Genomic DNA, 20,615 nt, shown 5'->3' on the forward strand with positions numbered 1-20,615 from the left:
AATCTTCCCCTTAATTTGGAAACCATGTTCATCCCCGTGAACATGCTACAAGTAAATATAACATACACGGTCTTCTCAGAAATAGAACCACTTAATAATTTGAGCCCAGCAAATCTACTCGACTTGTATGTAGAACCAGAAACAAACATCATTTCTTTTAGTAGAAATTGAAATCTTCCACAAACAAAATTCTAAAAATTGGGATAAATAGGTTTTCCCTATTCCAAAAGAAATCCAAATTTGCGTCTTGTATTCCTTATTCTCTTCACTTTATTCTTTTCCAATTCAAAGAAATAAATCCAAACTTGAAAGAAAACAAACTACAATGTGCACGTGGAAACTCGCCAAAAAGAAATGAATAAATCCCAATTTCTAGATATAAAATTCAAATTTCAAACAATAAACAATACATGATCCCACCAAAAAATATATTTATTTTAAGATAACTAAATTAAATTTCAAAAGATGGAAGAGTTACAGAAGACACACACTAAACAAGATCTCTCATAACAGTATTAACTAGCAAAGCGGTTAACGTAATTACCATAATATGAGTCATGCATCTCATGCCGCAGGAAATGATCAACATAGGTACATACTTAGATTGCCAAGGTTATCAACTTGTTTGATGACTTCTATAAAAATGCAGTTGATCCACCTGCCAATTCTATTTAAGCATACTATTCATTTGATTGATCAATTGTCAAGTACTTGGGTTACACATATCTTTTTCACTTCAAAGGATTAAAATCAAGGTCATCAGAATCAAGCTCAAGTTGGACTCCCTTAGAAACCAAGATCCCAAAACAAGTGGACCTTCCCCAAGTATCCATTCTTTAGCAATCAGATTTAGAGCATTAATAGTAGCCACCAATCTACATGTAAAACAAATCATCCACTGCCCAAAAACAATCTCTGCACAAGCAACAATACAAGATTTGCAGCCACCATAAGAATCAATTGGGACCTGACATTCTTTCACCATCTTTTAACCTTGATTTTTCTTATTTTCTGAGTTTGCATTACAAAAGTATTCGCATGATAAGAACTTATTCAATAAGCGCTTAATCAAGCCTTTTTTTGAAACACACCTTAAGTCATCTATGGATTCCACTTGAGGAGAGGATGGCCTGACAACACATTCATTTTCATCACTGCTGGAAACAATTGCATTCTTATTTGATGCATGGCAATGCTCCATTATGTCATTTGTTGGCTTATATATGGATTCTACTTGAAGAGAGATGGTCCCAACAACACATTCATTTTCATCACCACTAGAATCCATTACGTTCTTATTTGGCGCATGGGAATGCTCTATTTTTTCATTCATTGGTTCATATATGAGATAAATTGTTGTCTTGTAAACAGTTAATTTGCTCCAGAAGACAACAACAATTTGCACTTTGTTTCCAGGCTCTATTTTTGATAGTATCCCGTGCCACTGATCATCTTCGAAGGAGACTAATGCATTTCTCTTATAAAGTTGGATGATGGCCTTTGAGTGATTTATCACCAACAAATTTTTCAAACCATCTGAAGTTATATTTTCCGGGGAAGAATAATGGACATGGCACATCATTTTCTTCAAGTTACGCCCTTTCACTTGAGGGATTTCAAAAGTCACAGATGAACCTTCGCTGTTGAAGGTTAACCAATCTGGATAGCTATCACCGGGGAGCAAACAACCACCACCATCACTAGTGGCCGTATTCTGTAAAAATGAAGATATATGCTCAAAAGTTTATCAATCAATGTATTAGTACCACCATAAAATTATGATCTTGATTACCCAAAAACTACTCAGAACAATCATAAGTATGAAGAGTAAATTGTTAAAAAATAATTTAAAGTTATGCATAAATATATTTGCTTGGATAATTTAAACAAAATCCATTGGTCCAAGTAAGAGTTCCATACCCGTAACCAAATAAACATAAAATGAATAAAAAATAGTTCTATACCAACCGAAAAAACAATGAAAAATGAGAGAACATTTTCAATTTAATATTGAATTTTATATTGTGAAAATAATAAATTGTACCTCGCACTAAAGTATATATATATATATATATATATATATATATATATATATATATATATATGTATATATATATATATATATATAAATTACCTAGCATTAAATTAAATATGCACTTTGAATATGATAGCAGTTATTGATGAAATAAAGTATATACAAAAAAAAATGTTACTAGTACCTCACATTAAAGTATATATATTTTTTAAATTACCTCACATTAAAATATGCACTCTGAATATGATAGCAGTTAATGATGAAATAAAGTACATATAAAAATGATGTTACTAGTACTACACTTAACTAATGTAAAATTCAGATTTATGTTGGATTTTGTGCTCTTACCGCAATGAAAGATTGACTAACACGTGCTACAACTAATTTTAAGGCTAAGATGCCAAGAGAGATGAGAGAGAAAGTAAGATAGAGAGAGAGAGAGAGAGCCTGAGAGGGGGTGGGAGAGAGTTAGGAGCAACAAGGAGAGGAAAGAGAGATACACCGAGAGAGTGAGAGGGGAGCCCCATCAGAACCAGCCCTAGAACGAAAATGGACAACAGTACGCTCGAACCAACTGGAGGGATCAAACTGAGATAACATCCTACTATTTCTCATGATTCTCCAACGAAGTATTTGAGAAGGATTTGTGGAAACACTTCAAGAAGTAGGAAGATGTTAGGGAGGTATTCATATCCAAACAATGAAATAGGAATGGTAGGAGGTACAGGTTTGTCAGATTCAAGGGTGTGAAAGATGAGCGCTTGCTTGAGAGGCAATTGGACAACATCATTGTCGAAGGTCTGAAGCTATATGTTAACCTCCCACATTACGAAAGACTGAGGGGAGGAAAGCTAGAGGTAGAAGAGAAGAGACAGGTGCAAGGAAACGGGAAAAAGTTAACAGAACAGTGCCATTCTCAAAGAAGTGGAAGAATAGAGCATACGTCTTATGCGGAGGTGGTTGCGGGGAAGAGAAGGGTAGCACATAACGGCGACGAAGGGCTATCGTCAGTCTACCTCGAGCCCGCAGAGGAAGTGTTGAAGTGGTTGAATGATAAGAAGGTCAGTAGGATGTCAAACCCAGCAAATTTCGACAAGGTGGAAGATGAGTTGAGGTGGGATTATGGCATGGATATCTCAACGATGTATCTGGGGGATGACATGGTCCTAGTATTCGGACTGAACGCTGAAAAAGCTGAACAACTGATGAATCAGTTTGGCCACAGTACGCTTCCCCTGTTTTACTCGATGCAAAAATGGTCGCCAAATCTGCTTTCGGGCTATCGATTGGCCTAGGTACAGTGTTGGGGGATCCCGGCCATAGCCTGGGAAGTGCCGGCCATCAAGAAGATCCTGGGGGTAATTGGGGACCTAGTGGAGATTGACGAGGAAGTGGAAGAACGACGGCGGATGGACAGAGCAAGGGTGCTCCTCAAAACACCATGGAAGCCATCCATTCAGCACACCGTCAACGTGCATATCGGCACAGAGGTGTACGAAGTTCGAATAGTGGAAGAAAAAGCCCCATACGTTGACTCGTGGCAAGGAGCGAGAAGGAGTGGGATGCTATCGTCGGAAGATATAGATTCTGACGGGAGCCTAATGGAATCTCCGACATCGACGAGGTCATGGGGACAGACTTTCAAAATCGCGACAACGGACAATGAGGAGCGGCCAAACATCACCGCTCCGCACCAGACTGGCTCGCACTCCCACGACGGCGGCAACATAGGGCATGCATTGCCTTTACCCAGTGGTCGTTGGAATTTCAAAGACCCAACAGGTAAAGGTAATGTCCCGTAGTCACATGGAAAAAGCCAGAAAAAAGGTGCAGTGGAATCTCAAGGGGGAGTGAGTTATCCTTGCCATATTAGGAAAAGCACCAAAGAAGATTAGGGTATGTCGAGAAGGGGAAAGGGGTTGCAGATTAGGACAATGGCACTAAAGAGGAAAGTGGGTCAGTGGGGAGGAAAGGGCAAATGGCAAATGAAGGTAGTGAGCTGCAGAGGGGGTCACGTGAGTACCATGAGGAAAATTTAAACTCAAATGATACGGGCCTTACTAAGCACACCCCCCTAGAAGCCCAATAAACAAAGTTGTTAACACACAAAGCTGCTTTTTAGACACAGCTACACCTTGAAAGCAAGGCAAGGAAATTAAAGAAGCCCAAGCTCCTAGTATACCACCAGAAAATATGACATTTCGATGCCGGAAAAACACCAATCAGTTACAAAAACAGCAGAGCATGGGCTGCAATGAGAAGATGCCACAAGACCAACAAGAGAATGGGCAAAGTGGAAATACAGAGAAGCAGTATGTTGAGGACCTATGGTGCATTTCGGGAGATTTCAACAACATTAGAGATTCTGCGGAAAAGGTAGGAGTTTGCCAAAGGACGATAGAAGAGAGTAGTATAAAAGAATTTAATGATTGGATAAATGAGCTGGAGGTGGTGGAAGCACCATGGGAAGAAACAAAATTCACGTGGTTTAGACCCAATGATTCTTTGAGTCTCCAGACTGGCTCACAAAATGGCCCAGAAGCATACAACAACCTTTGGACCGGAATTTTTCTGATCACTGCCCAGTGTTGCTTCAGTCCAAGTTTGTAGACTGGGGCTCAAAACCATTCTGGATCCTTGATTGTTGGCTCATAGACAAATCCTTCAGTTCAATTGTGAAGGAGTGCTGGCGAACCCACCAGCAAAAAGGATGGGGCTGATTTGTGTTGAAAGAAAAAATAAAGAGATTGAAGGCAAGGTTGAAGATATGGAATAAAGATCGGTTCGGTGATACCTTTAAGAGATACAAGAAGATCGAGGGAGAACTGAATCGGATGGAAGTGAACATCATACATAGACAGTTGTTTACTCAAGAGGTAATAATCTAGAAACAGCTTCAACAAGACTTGTAGATAGTTGCCCAGTCACATGAATCTTTACTTCGACAGAAAGCAAGAGCCAAATAGGTGAAAGAAAGGGATTGCAACTCTCGCTATTTCCATCTGTTGGTTAATGCAAACTGAAGAGGCAATTCTCTGCATGGACTATGGATTGATGGAGAATGGGTTAAAGAACCGACAAGAGTAAAAGAGGCAGCCCGCCTATTTTTCCTATAGAAGTTCCAAGAAGAAGACCATAATAGACCCCACTTAGATGGTATTGAATTCAAGGCCATTGACCATCACCACAATGACATGTTAACAGGGAGATTTTTGGAGGAGGAAATAAGGGATGCAGTTTGGGGATTTAGGAGCGAGAAAAGCCCGAGCCCAGATGGAATTAATTTCAAATTCATCAAGAGATTCTAGCACTTACTTAAACCGGATGTTCTGCGGTTCTTGGATGAACTCTATGTAACTAGGATTTTTCCAAGGGGATGTAACACATCCTTCATTGTCTTAATCCCTAAGGTGATCAACCCACAATTGTTGGATGAGTACAAACCCATCTCACTCACTGGATGCATGTATAAGATAGTTGCCAAGCTGTTGGCCAACAAATTGAAGAAGGTTATGAAATTCATAGTAGATGAAGGCCAATCTGCATTTATAGAGGGAAGGCATTTGCTACAAAGTCCAAACGAGGTGGTGGATGAGGCCAGGAGAAGTCAGAAGCCGTGTTTAGTTTTCAAAGTGGACTATGAGAAGGCATACGATTTGGTATCATGGGATTTTCTGGTTTATATGCTAAGGAGAATGGGCTTCTGCGCCAAATGGATTCAGTGGATTGTGGGATGTCTAAAATCCGCATTTGTATCGGTTCTGGTAAATGACAGTCTATCGGCAGAGTTCTCAGCACAAAGAGGCCTTCAGCAAGGGGATCCACTAGCACCTTTCCTCTTCAATAATGAATGGATTGATGAGAGAGGCCGTCAAGAGGAATTTTTACAGGGGATTCTCTGTGGAATCAAACAGAGTTGATGTCAGCATCCTTTAATATGGGAATGACACTATTTTTTGGAGAGGCTTCACAAGAGAATGTTAGGGCGATTAAGGCAATTCTGAGGATCTTTGAACTTGCATCAGGCCTTAAGATTAATTTTGCAAAAAACTGTTTTGGTGCATTTGGTGTGCAGGAGTTATGGAAGTCTGAAGCAGCCAGTTGGTTGAATTGTAGCTTGATGTCCATTCCTTTTGTCTACCTAGGAATACCTATTGGGGTAAATTCGAGGCAGGGTCAGATGTGGGATCCCATTATAAAAAAGTGTGAGATGGCATCAACTAAGTGGAAGCAAAGACACTTGTCCTTTGGGGGGAGAGTGACTCTTATTCAGTCAGTCCTAAATTCTATTCCTATATACTTTTTTGTCTTTATTTAGGTTACCTAAGAAGGTGGAGGACAAGTTAGTCAGCTTGCAACGTAGATTTCTATGAGGAGGAGGTCCAAATAAAAACAAGATTGCGTGGATCAAATAGGAGACAGCTTGCCTACCAAAAGAAAAAGGGGGCCTGGGCATGAAGGGTATAAACACTTTCAATCTTGCTCTACTTGGTAAGTGGGGGTGGCATCTATTTCAGCATGAAGGACAGCTGTGGGTAAGGGTAGTGCAATCCAAATATGGTGGGTGGAGGGGACTAGATGAAGCACATGGGAGTAACAAAGAGTCATTGTGGTGGAGGGATCTAAAGATTGTTTTTCAAACTTCACAACAGGGAGAGGAGCTCAAAAAAAGGATACAGTGGAAGCTGGGGAGTGGAGATAGGATCAAATTCTGGGAAGACGAGTGGATAGATGGAGAAGCTTCACTGGCAATAAAGTACCCCAGATTGTTTGTAATTTCGTGCCAAGAGAACCAATTAATCCAGCAGATAGGCAGTTACAAGGACAAGGAGTGGGAATGGAACTTATCATGGAGGAGGCCATTATTTGACAACGAGATAACAATGGCTACTAATTTCCTAACAGATATCGAGAGGAAGACAATACAAAGAAATAGAAGGGATGAGTGGGTGTGGAAGGAAGATCAAAGTAGGCAATACACAGCACGATCTGCGTACAACCTAATGAGGGGGGAAGAAGTTGAGGGGATACATGATAGGGCTTTTGAGGAGCTGTGGAAGTTAAAGGTGCCAATCAAAGTTGCAGTATTTGCTTAGAGGCTACTTAGGGATACATTACCTACTAGAGTAAATTTGCACAGGCGACAAATAGAGGTCACAAATAGAAGCTGTCCATTTTATGGAAATATGGAAGAGGAAGCAAGACACTTGTTTTTTCACTGCAACAAGATCCTCCCTATTTGGTGGGAATCATCATCATGGTTGAACATCTCTGGAGCTTTCCCGAAAGAACCAAGGCAACATTTCCTACAACATGGTTCCATATCAATTGTTGGGATAAGGATTACTAGATGGAAGTGCTAGCTGTAACATGGACCATTTGACAGCAAAGGAATAAAATCATCTTCTCCAATGACTCCTTTGATAGCAACAAATTGATTGACGAGGCATCCTTTCTATTGTGGACATGACTGTCCAATTTGGAGAAGGACTTTACAATACATTTTAACCACTGGTCTAGCGATATTAGAGAAGGGTTTTTGTATTAAAAAAGTTAAGTCATATAGGCTAGTTTATGGCAAGGTGTAGCTTGTTTGGTTCCTCTCTAGACTCTATTTAGTCTGATTTGCAACCAATTGCATGGCCATCCAAAACTATGGATTTTAGTACCTCTGGTATTCAGTTTCATATATATAAATATCTATCTTTGCTGATCAAAAAAAAAAAATTGACTAACACATGATTAGAAGATAGTCTTAATTACTAAATACTCGTATCGTAACTTTCTTTCTTAATTAATAACTAACAAAGTGTTCCTTTCAGCAAGACTTTATTTTTTAATTTGTCCTTCCAAGCATAACTAATTCCTAAACACAATTACAAAAGTAATTAAAGATAAGACAACTACTAATAGCAAAATATATGATGACTGTGTCAAAAAAATCTATGTTGGTGTATGATCATTTTAAAATGACATGTTTATATATATATATATACCAACAACGTATAATAGTATACACTTCCACATATAATTGATATACTAAAAATAGTTCTATTGACAAAAGATAAGGAAATTAGATACTTAAGAGAGAAATTAAGGGTAAAACCTGTAAAATTCTGTGTTTCAGAATATTGGTGACTTGACAACTCGTTCCCATTTGAATTAAAAGTGATCTCCTGAAATTTTTTGATCCTTTGTTGTGTACTTGATTGTTGCATTCAATTGATGTTAAAACATTCATATTATGCATTTGCGATGTGACTGCAGTTGATTCCAATTCTTCAAAATTTGTGGCATATAAAGCATCCAAAATATTTGCAGCATCTAGAGAAAGTTGAAGTTCTGAGCCACACTCTATACAAAGACTTTGAAGCAGTGGAAGGTCCTTGGAAATATATGATAGATGATTGGAACTACTATTTGGCACGTCTAATGAAACGAGAGATGACACATCTAGAAATGTTTGAACGCGGGATGAGAGAATATTTGTTGGTGACATCCAAGACCAAATGATTGAAGGAAACACATCACGTGAGAATCCTTCATAACCGCACAAAGAGATATATCCAATTCTTTTTGATCTAACTATTGAAAATGGCACTCTTGTTATTGCAGTCTTATCCGCAATAAGGGTTGTCAAAGACTCCATTTGTTCCAAATCCTCTTCTAACTTGTCAATCTTTAAACATCCTGAAAGAATGAGTGCTTTAAGAGATTTCAACTTATAGATACTTCTTGGAAGGTTAAGAAGGCTAATACAATCTTGAAAATTTATTAGAAGAACTTTATTGAGATGTCCAATGGTATAGGAAACCGCTGACAACCTTGGACAATCCACGAGTAATAGCTTTTCAAGATTAGGCAAATTTGAAAAGTCTGGAGTCTCTGTTAAATAATGAGAATGACTGAGATTAAGATTTTTCAGCTTCTCCATTACCTACAAGAAAAAAACAAGCATACAATAGATAAAATTAAAGTTAGAGATAAAACTCAAAACGTAAATAGATGCAATTCTATTGTGTTATGAGCATCTCAAGTAGAAAGTAAAATATTTATACTGGTGGAATGCCATTTGTTAGTGCCAATATATTTTGATAAAGGTTTAGTTTATACAAATCCTTTCAGAATATGAGAATAATTAATAACAATCATTATATTATAATTAAAAATAATAGATGATTGAGATTAAAATATTTAAAAATTTAAATTTAATATAACTATTAGATCGTTAAAAAATTCGTCAAACAAATCACATTCTAGAGTATCTCAATTATCATTAATAATAATTGAAATGTTGTAAGATGTGATTTGTTTGATAAATCTTATAGAGATTTAACGATTATATCAAATTTTAATTTTAATTTTTAAATATTTTAATCTCAATCATCTATTATTTTTAATCATATTCTAATGATTATTATTAATTATTCTTTCGTGAAAAATTATTCTCATCGAAGTCGTGCACTCTCTATATATAATTTGTTTATGAGCATTTTATGGCTTCTTTGATCAATTAGTAAAAATTGCAACTCTACCTTACCTGTCCTTTGTTTTTGTTATATTTAATTATTTGAAGAGGAGGTCATAAACTCTGTCTCTTATGTTTTTTAAAAACAAAACTATAATATAAGTTCATAATAAACACACAAAATCTATTTGATTAGATAAAAGATAATCTTAAAAAAATTGAATTTTGATAAACATCGTGTGTAAAAATTTTAATTTAATGTATCAAGATTTACTCTTACCTAATGAAATAAGACTTTATTGTTGTTATATCAAAGTTTCATACGTACAATAATTATCAAGAATTTTGATTTTTTATATGATGTGGTGATGGATTTTTTTTATATTGGTTATGCATGTTGACGATATCACTACAAGAGGAAAATATTTGTAAACTTTAGCATTGGAATTAAAGTTCTAATGCATCATTAAATGGTGGTATCACAAGTAAAGAACAAAATAGCCATAAAATTTAACATCAACACTGCAATGTATACACTATCTATTGTAACATAGCATTGACTTAATTCAGGTCAAATAATCGCTATAGATTACATATAAATTTATTTGTGTCAGCTATGCCCAACACAAAAATGGGAATGCTTCAAGGTTTAGATTTGTGATTGCATGGTCTAACCTACACTATTAGCACGAATTAAGTCAACACTAAAATTAACATAATCTAATTTGACACTAATAAATGTCGTCTAGTGAATACCACAAAGACAGGTAGACTCATAATAGGGTCTTCTAATTCAACTTAGTTGGCACTACTTAGTGTTGACTCAAGCACAATTTTTTTTTTATTGCTAAATGTTCATTTAGCCTCAATTTTTGTGGTTTAGCATCATTTGTTTTGCTAAATGTTCATCTAGATATTTTAGGATATGAAAAAAAAAACAAATTTTGGTATCCTGATCATTTCCTTTTTTAGGCTTACTAGGTTTACCGTATAAAAGGGAGGCTAGAGCTTGTATTAGAATATGAATATATAAACGTTCAATTTATTCAAACTTAATTATCAATTTTATCTCTTTATTTATTTAGAATATTCAATTAGGTCTTTTTATTTTTAAAATTTTCAATCAAATCCTTTATTTTTTTTCTTAAAATGTCTGAATGTGATTCTTTTCAAGGAATTTACAACTTAACGTCATCATCAGTCTCAACTGGAAAAAAAAAATCACATTCAGACATTTGAAAAAAAAATAAAAGACTTGATTGAAACTTTCAGAAATAAAATGACCTAATTAAATATTCTAAATAAATAAAAGCTAGGAACATATTGATAATTAAATTTTTTATTTAAACTTGAACTTTTACAGAAAGTACTACCAATATAAGAGAGGCTAAGAAAAACATAGATGAAATTTGTCTAAAAGTACTATATAGTGAAATAGTATTAATATTTGAGACAATTTAATTACATCCATAAAGAAGAGAAAGAAATACTCATGAATTGCAAAAAACTAAATTAATACCTGGGCTTCTTTCCACAAAAGATTAACATTGCTGTTTTCTAGCTCAATGGAAACTAGACTTCCTTGATAAAGGTTTGTTGGTATGCATGCTAAAGGAAATCCATGCCAACAAAGCCATCTAAGATCTTTGGAAAGATACTTGAAATCTCCAACCAATTGTACACCAGCAAGTTGAAGCAACCTGAGTTTTTTCATCTCCTTAAAAGCTTTAGTGCTCAAACATTTTGTATTAGTTCTTGGTAACTTCAAAGCCAGTCCCTCAATAGCTTTTGTTCCCTATGATAGAAAAAACGAAAAGGGTAAAACATGCGTAGCTAAAAAGATATATGGTAGTTAAAACTCTTGTGAGAAAACCCATCATTTGTTTAAGAAGCTAAGAAGCAAAAACCAATTCACAACCAAACCAATTTTCAAAATTCTTGTGACAATCAATCGCACAAATGAATATTAAGAACTGACTCATAAATGTGTTAGTTGTATCCATTAGCTTTGGATATTTTAAATAAAAAAATAATAGATGGAAGTCTTACAGTTTCTTTTGATAATACATCAAGCGCATCTTCATGAAACCATAACCTACTACGCTCCTCAGGCTCCATTGGTGTTTTTGAACGAATGATTTCTCTTCCCATGTCTCGCAGCAAATCATGCATTCCAAGCTTGTTCTTATAATCTACAGTTACAAGGCCTCTTTCTACCAAGACACGTATTCCATTTTCTGCACAAAGCCCACAACCATTTAAGATATGTATAACATCATTCCGGTCCTTTCCTGTAAAGAAACAAGCTATATCAAGAAATATTCCTTTCTCTGTATCACCAGTTAAACCATCATAGCTTATTTTTAATTTCTCTTGTACTTCATCATTAGGAATTTTCTTGAGTGTCTCCAATACATTTTTCCACTCTGTTACCTCCATATCAAACAAATACTTCCCAAGGACTTCAAGAGCTAGTGGCAATCCCGCAGAATAAGCAATTACATTTCTAGAAAGTTCAATAAAATCTTCTCTTGGACTTGCTTGCTTAAATGCATGCCAACTAAAAAGCTCAATAGATTCATCTTCATCCATTCCTTTCATTCTGAACACTTTGTCAACTCTTGTCCCTCTAAGTATATGCATATCTCTAGTTGTGATGATTATTCTACTCCCTGAACCAAACCATTCACGACTTCCACACAAAACATTCAATTGATGCAAATTATTTACATCATCAAGTATAAGGAGTACCCTTTTATTGCGAAGTCGTTCTTTTAACATAACTTTTCCTGAGTCAACATTACGTATCTTTGTGTTTGTTTCTTTTCCGATATCAAATAGAAGTTGTTCTTGTAGATATACTTGACCAGCATCTTGCCCCCAAACTTCCCTAATACGTGCGAGGAAGCTTTTTACCTCAAAATTGCGGCCAATCTTGTTGTAAATGGCTTTTGCAATAGTTGTTTTACCAATGCCTCCCATCCCCCACAACCCGAGTAGTAGAACACCGTTTGATTGTTTTTGGTCTAATAGTTCAATCATTTCCTGGACTCGTGGTTCTACGCCGACTGGATTATCAGCAACAAACAACTCTGTCTTGTCTAACAAAGGCGTAACGTTTTCAACAATAGTTTTGATAGCCTCACTTTCATTCCTATAATAAAAAACATAATAAAAACAAAGAAAAGGTGTGTCCAAATATGCATCAAAATTTAATAGAAATTTGAGTAAAAAGTTATAATTGTATAAACGTCTGTTCTCCATTAGGTTCATCCATTGCATGGTGGTACTTACTAACACTTCTATAAAATATGTATGACAAAATGATAAATCTATTATAGTTCTTAGAGTGTGTTTGATTCTGATTTTATTTTTTGGTTTTGAAAACCTTTTTGCCCAACATTTGTCAATACCTAATATTTAGAATGGGAAAAAATGAAGTTACTGGAGGAAGAAGTGAAGCAACAAAATAAAAAATGTTTAAATATAATTTTAGTCCACCTACAATCTTGGTCCTTCTATTTTAAAATAAAGACATTTGATCTATTATTTTAGAAAAAAATCCTCAATTTCTGTATATCTTTGAATTTTGCCTACATTTATTTCATTCACTTTAGTTAATTAAAACATTTTTATGGTACCATAAATCAAGACGTTACGTCCAGGGTTTCATTGAGGATTTTTTAAAATAGATGAACAAAATATCTTTATTTTAAAATAGATAGACCAAAATTATAGGAGTAATTAACTAAAGAAAAAAATCATAAATTGTTCACTTTCTATTTTAAAAACTAAAACCAAGATTATTTTTTAAAATATCCCAAATTACTTTTATCAAACATTTTGTTTTGTTATTTAAAAACAAAAAATAAATATGTACAATAAACTGACAAGCTCTTGTTTTTGTACTAATTTAAACAATGTTTGCTTTGATGATTTCCTAAAAATGCAGTTAACCATCATTATTGATATCTAATTAATTATAAATATTAGTTAATTTGAAATTTATGTTTATATTGTTTTAATCTCCCTTTGAAGGCTTTGCTAGGGTTTCTCTAGTTGTGAGCAGTAAGGTTTTTCTCAAATCTCAGACAATGGTTCTTGTCTTTTCTCAGGTCTGGCTACTTGAACTTCACAAAATAAAGAATGTGAAAGATGTTGATTTCCAGGAGGAGGGGGAGATAGTCAAAATACCTAAAGTGGGAGAAAGGAGTAAAGATAAGGGTTTTTGGTTGGTGGGAAAGATTCATACGAAAGAATCTTCCAATGTGATGATGGCGTTCAAAGACGAAAGGTTTGAGTGAAAGAATCTTCCAACTACTAATAGCAAAAATACACAAAATATTACCCAGCTAGGGGGAATTTACATGAGTGTGGGTCACAAAGGTTTGGACATTTGCCTCAAAAATCAAAAGGCTTTGAAAGAAATTGTATAAGATTCAACGCATTCCCCAGGTCAGTTTCTTAACAAACACAAAAGTTGAGATTGAAGATGAGTTGGAGGAGCTTTTAAGGCTTGAGGTGCTTTGGAAGCAGAGGTTGAAGGTGGAGTGGTTGATGTATGTGGATAGGAACACAACTTTCTTTCATAGAAAAACATCCCAACGAAAGCAAGTCAATATCATAAAGATTCCGGATGATGATGGAAATGTGTATAAGAATGTAGAGGACATTGGTGAGGTGTTAACAAAGTATTTCTCTAATCTTTTTACCTCTTCTCTGCTTCATGGCATGGCGGAAATTGCAAGCCTTGTGGAGGCGAGAAATTATGGAGAGATGTGATCCTTCCTGGATGTGGAGTTTTCAAGAGAGGAGATTTATGAAGCCTTAGAGTAGGTGTACCCCACCGAAGCTTCGGGGCAAGATGGCAATCCAACTTTATTCTATTAGAAGTTTTGGCATATATTATTAGAGAGGATGTCACAAACATGGCCCTGGATATTTTCAACGGTGATCGACCAAGATCCTTCTGTGATAAATAAGACTCTTATTGTCTATATTCAAAAGGTAAAAAATCCCTCTCATGCCAGTGAGTTTAGACTTATTAGCCATGTAATGTTGTGTTTCAGATTATTACAAAAACTATTGCTAATAGGCTAAAGTGTATTCTTTCCCGTAATATTGATGAAACTTTCAATGGTTAATGATAATGCAACAATCGCTTTTGATTTTCTGTAGAGCCATGGTGGAGGAGGCAACAAGGCTAGTGAATATTTTGAAGTCCTATGAAATAGCCTGAGGCCAGAGAATTAATTTTAAAAAGTCATAACTTTCATGTAACCGAAATCTTCCTAGTCCCAAAATTGATTAGCTAACAAGACTTCTTGGAGTAAAGGCAGTGGAAAGTCATGAAAAATACCTAGGATTGCCCACATTCATAAGTAGAGATAAAAATCAAATGTCTTCCAATTTTTTAAAGAAAAAGTGTGGAAGAAACTAAAGGGTGGAAAGAGAAAGCTCTCTCAAAGACTGGAAGAGAAGTTCTGATAAAGTCAGTGATGCAATTAATACCCAAAAACATCATGGGGTGTTTCCAATTACCACAATCCCTTTGTGATGAAACTGAAAGAATGATTGTTAGATTTTCCTGGAGACTCCATGGAGAATTGAAAGCTTCATTGGCTAAGGTGGTCAAAATCAACAAAGAGCAAAAATGAAGACGGGATGGACTTTAGAGTTACCTCAACCTTTAACAAAGCCCTACTAGCAAGACAATGGTGACGCCTTATATGTTTTGAAAATTCATTGGTGGCCTGAGTACTAAAGGAAAAATACTATCAATGGTCTCACCCTTTAGAGGCATCCAGAGGAAACAGACCAAGTTATGTGTGGTCTAGTATTATGGCCTCAAAGGATATAATCAAGGAAGGGTGTTATGAAGGATTGGACATGGGCGTAGTGCGGAGGTTTATGATGACAATTGGCTTTAAAGTGGAGATGTCTCTTTATACCATGTCCCACACGAATCACAAGAAGAAAATCCTTTGCTAGTGGTTGATCTCATTAACCATGAAGCAAGACAATGGAAGGGGGAGCTTATTGAGATGCTTTTTCTGTTACAAGTGAAGAAAGAAATGCACATAATTCCTTTGAGTGAAACGGGACAGGAAGACAAGTTAAATGGTGACATTCTATGGATGGGAGGTACAGTGTCAAATCTGGTTACCGGTGTGAGATGAAAAAGATGCAAAATGAGGAGGGATCAACAACTGCTATAGTTAGAAATTTAGGTCCAAAGATTTGGAAAACTGATATTGCACCAAAATACAAAAATCTTGTCTCGAGGGCATGCCACAACATTCTCCAGCGAGACAAAACCTAATAAAAAGAGGAATGCATATTGACCCAACGTGCCCATGCTGTTTGGAGAAGGGATAAACAACAATTCATGCTTTGATTGGCTATGATGGTGATAGCATACCCAGGTCACACCCCAAGAGAACCATTCACAGACCCCTACACCTCAAGGATTACATACATGCATAGGATAATATCTGCATAGAATAATATCCTCTGTCGGGAATTCCACTGTTAGAAAAGTTTGTTATCAGCGCTTGCCTATTATTAATGCATGTTTGTTAGTAGTGCAAGTTGTTAGGAAAGGTTGTTAGCTGCACATGTTTGTTTCTTTTGTGCACTCCCACGTTACCTATAGTGATAGGATCAACCAATGATTGGCTTGTAAGCACAATAAATAGGACTACAAGTCACTACAAAGAATAATGAAGAACGTTTTCAACTAATTCTCGTTTTCCTTCCTTTCTTTTCTTAGGAGGATCCTTGGCCTCAAACACAAGGATATTAGAGAGCTCTAACAATATGCTCCGACCTGCCCTTTCAGTCTCCATGTCCGACCACTAAACCCATTCTAAGACTGTCACAGACCATCTGGAGGAGGCCGGGCTCCAAATCACTCAAAACCAATCATCCTTTTCTAATGCTTAACATGAGCTAACCCACAAGCTCGACTCTATCCTCGACCAACTACACTCTCTTCAACTATAGCCTACTCCCTTCCCGAAAATCCCACCAATCCCAACCTCGGCCAACACCCATCACTAACCCCACCTCAAGCTCGAGGTCTTGCATTTCAACGGTCACAATGCCATGGAATGGATCTTCAAGATCTCCCAGTTTTTCGACTACCACAACACATTTTGTGCATAACTGTGGGTTCTTTTTACATAAACGGGCTGACATTGAGTTGGTTCCAGTGGATGTTCTAGAACGACCTCAACATGTCTTGGTCTTCCCTATTACAAGCGCTAGAAACTAGATTCACTCAGACATTCTACGATGACCCTAAAGGTGCTTTGTTCGAACTCACTCAGAAGGGTTTTGTCAACAAGTACTTTAATGAGTTTGAACGTCTCACAAATCCTGTGGTTGGTCTACCTCCATCATTCCTTCTCAGCTGTTTCATTTCTGGTCTCGCACAAAAATTGCAACGCGAGGTGCAAGCCCTACGACCGATTTCCTTCCACAGGCTATATCACTAGCCAAACTACAAGAAGACAAGCTTGAAGACCGTTGCCAAAGCTATCATAGTAAACTAGTTTCCTTAAGTCAGGTATTTTCCCCATCGTCTCCACTATTTGCTTCTCCTTTATTACCAACACCTCCAAAGACCCAATCAACAAGCTAACCCCCGACGAGATAGTTGTTAAATGGGAAAAGGGTCTTTGTTATAACTGTGATAAAAAATGGGGCCCTAATAACCGATGTAAGGCACGTTTCCTATTATTGATTGTCGAGGATGACGATAATCGCAATGAACCCCTGGACCAACCAATCATTATTGATTCGATTCCACCCTTTATTCCTTTTTCACCTAACTTGTCACATGCACAAATCAGAATCTAGCTAGGTTTGACAGGCCAGGGTTACCATGTTGATCGACAGCAGCAATACCCACAATTTCATCCAAACACGCGTGGCTAAGTTCCTTGAGCTCCCGACAATGACAAATTCTACTCTACAGGTGATGGTGGGTAATGACACCACCCTTCCTTGTGATCAACTTTGTCCAACACCACCTTACACCTTCAAGGTTATGTCTTCACTGTCGACTTACATATCCTCCCCATTAGTGGCACGGACATTGTTCTTAGAATTCAATGGCTCAAATAGTTGGGACCCTTCATTACAGACTATGAAGCGTTAACAATGCAATTCAATATTGTCAAAAATTCCATTACACTCCGTGCGAACACCCCAACAATCCTATAGAACTTTTCTTCACTACAACTCAAACACCTCATCCAATCTTGTAGAAACAAGTTTCATGATGAATCAAGATTGATTCAAAGAAGTTTTGATGATGACAAAGGTGATGACAAAAAGCTTAAAGATCAAGAACAATTCATGATAACAAAGATGATGATCTCAAGAATCAAAGAATGAGTTCAAGATTAAATCAAGAACACTTCAAGGTTCAAAAGGAAATTTGATTTCAAGAATCAAGTTTCAAGATTCAAGTTCCAAGAATCAAAATCAAGATTCAAGACTCAAGATTCAAGAATCAAGAAAAGACTCAATCAAGATAAGTATTAAAAAGTTTTTTCAAAAACTGAGTAGCACATGAATTTTTGTCAAAACCTTTTACCAAAAAGTTTTTACTCTCTGGTAATCGATTACCAGATTATTGTAATCGATTACCAGTAGCAAAATGATTTTCAAAAAGCTTTCAATTGAATTTACAACATTCCAATTGATTTCAAAAAGCTGTAATCGATTACCAGTGTGCTTGAACGTTGAAATTCAAATTCAAATGTGAAGAGTCACATTCTTTCACAAAAAAGCTTTGTGTAATCGATTACACTGATTTGGTAATCGAGTGTAATCGATTACCAGTGATAGTTTCTGAACAAATCAAAAGATGTAACTCTTCAAATGGTTTTTGACTTTTTCAAATTGGTTTTAAGTTTTTCTAAAAGTCATAACTCTTCTAATGGTTCTCTTGACCAGACATGAAGAGTCTATAAAAGTAAGACTTTGTTTTGCATTTCACAATCTATCTATTCAATCAATCTATACATCTATCTTTTCCAATTCATTCTTTACACAAGCAATTTTTCCACATTGATTTTTGAGTCTCTTTGAACTTCTTCTTCTTCTTTCTTTGTCAAACGCTTTCTAAAGTGTTCTGATTTTCTAAACCTTGAAAACTTGTGCTATTCATCCTTTTCATTCTCTTCTCCCTTTGCCGAAAAGAATTCGCCAAGGACTAACCGCCTGAATTCTTTTTGTGTCTCTCTTCTCCCTTTTCCAAAAGAACAAAGGACTAACCGCCTGAATTCTTTTATGTCTCCCTTCTCCCTTGTCAAAGAATTCAAAACGACACAGTCTAAGAATTCTTTTGATTCTTCCCTTTCCCATATACAAAAGATTTCAAAGGACTAATCGCCTGAGAATTCTTTTGTATCCCCATTCACAAAGTTTCAAAGGTTTAATCGCTTGAGAACTTTGTCTTAACACATTGGAGGGTACATCCTTTGTGGTACAAGTAGAGGGTACATCTACTTGGGTTTGACTGAGAACAAGAGAGGGTACATCTCTTGTTGATCAGTTCTAGTGGAGGATGCATCCACTAGGTTGTTCAAAGAGAACAAGGGAGGGTACATTCCTTGTGGATCTTTGCTTGTAAAAGGATTTTTACAAGGTTGAAAAGAAATCTCAAGGACCGTAGGTCGCTAGGGAACTGAATGTAGGCACAGGTTGTTGCCGAACCAGTATAAAAACTCTTGTGTGTTTGTCTCCTTCTTCCCTACTCTTTTACTTTCCGCTGTGCATTTTAATTTCCGCTTTTACTTTTGGTTAAGTTTCTCTTCTACTCCTTATTCTCTTAACAACATAAGTAAAAATCTTAGAAGAGTAAATTTTTAATTAGTAAAGGTTTAGGAATAATTAATTCAACCCTCATTCTTAATTATTCTGAGGCCACTTGATCCAACAAATCCCATTCATCTTGTGCTTTTTACCATATCACCATCTCACTATCTCCTCAAGTTTCCTCACCCATTTCTCTTACTCATCCGTTACCAGACATCCACACCCTCCTCAATAAAGACTCCTCCCCCTTCCAAACACCCACGCTTCTTCCCCTAACCTGAAACCCAAACCACTGAATAAACTTATTACCCAACACCAGCCCCGTGAATGTCCACCCTTTTAGTGAACCCTATCATTTTTTTTAGCAAAACCTTATGTCTGCATTTACAACGATCCTCAACCTATGTTCATAAATTGCAGGCCATCACTGCTGCCATCCACAAATGGCAACAATATTTACTAGGCATTCATTTGTAATACTCATAGATCACAAGAGTCTCAAGGAACTCATGTGTTAGGTGACTCTGGAACAACAGGTGTATTTGTCTAAGTTGTTGGGGTACAATTATCCAATACAAGTTTAGGAAATTGAATGTTGTCACTGATGCTTCGTCGAGAATCCTAGAACTTCAGTCCGATCATTGCTTCGTTCTGTCAATGCCAAATTTTGCATTTTTAGACATGTTGCACGACACCCTGCACGCTAGCGATACCTTCCAATCATTGGTAAGTTCAAACAAACTCTTCATCCTAGCCTAACATCAAGTTGTTAGGAAGTCCCACATCGCTTGCCTCAGTTCTTGGGGTGTAGCTTATATATCTATTGGACAACTTTACTTAGTGCCCATTGATTTTAAGTTGAAATCTAACATAGTATCAGAGCCTATAGGTCATCTTAGCTCTTGCCTATTCTAGTAGACTCGCCTGTATTGGCAGACATCTGTGGAGAGGGGTGTTAGGAAGTTACACATCGTCTGCTTCAATTCTTGGGGTGCAGCTTATATATCTGTTGGGCAACTTCACTTAGTGCCAATTGGTTTTAAGTTGAAATCTAAGACAAATTGCATATTAGACTCCTATTTTTTCTTGGGAAAATTCGATTGGATCCACTCAACCCATTCCGCTCCATTTTACTGGAAGAATACCACACAACATCTTTAGGGGGTCATCTGGGATTTGCAAAAACCTTGCATCGCCTTCAAGAGAATTTTTATTGGCTGGAAATGCACAAAGAGATACAACAATTTGTCTGCCAATGCGTCATTTGCCAACAAAACAAGT

The 20,615-nt window shown here is 36.5% G+C and overlaps 1 protein-coding gene across 4 annotated transcripts in view; it reads right to left on the reverse strand.

Moving 5' to 3' along the window:
* Positions 1 to 411: 411 nt before the first annotated feature.
* LOC114406067 (TMV resistance protein N-like) overlaps positions 412 to 20,615 on the reverse strand; it is a 29,244-nt gene continuing 9,040 nt past the window's right edge. For 2 of the 4 annotated variants that reach the window (XM_028368637.1, XM_028368636.1), the window contains 4 exons: positions 11,553 to 12,657; positions 11,023 to 11,298; positions 8,142 to 8,972; positions 412 to 1,714 (listed from right to left, as the gene is read on the reverse strand). In XM_028368637.1, coding sequence (XP_028224438.1) covers positions 989 to 1,714; positions 8,142 to 8,972; positions 11,023 to 11,298; positions 11,553 to 12,657 — 2,938 coding nt within the window. In that variant the 3' untranslated portion in view covers positions 412 to 988. Of the gene's footprint in view, positions 1,715 to 8,141; positions 8,973 to 11,022; positions 11,299 to 11,552; positions 12,658 to 20,615 lie in introns of those variants that run through there. The other 2 variants (XM_028368638.1, XM_028368639.1) reach the window with 2 other exon arrangements.

The sequence above is a fragment of the Glycine soja genome, chromosome 3, assembly GCF_004193775.1.
Source record: "Glycine soja cultivar W05 chromosome 3, ASM419377v2, whole genome shotgun sequence".
In the NCBI taxonomy this organism is placed as follows: Eukaryota; Viridiplantae; Streptophyta; class Magnoliopsida; order Fabales; family Fabaceae; genus Glycine; species Glycine soja.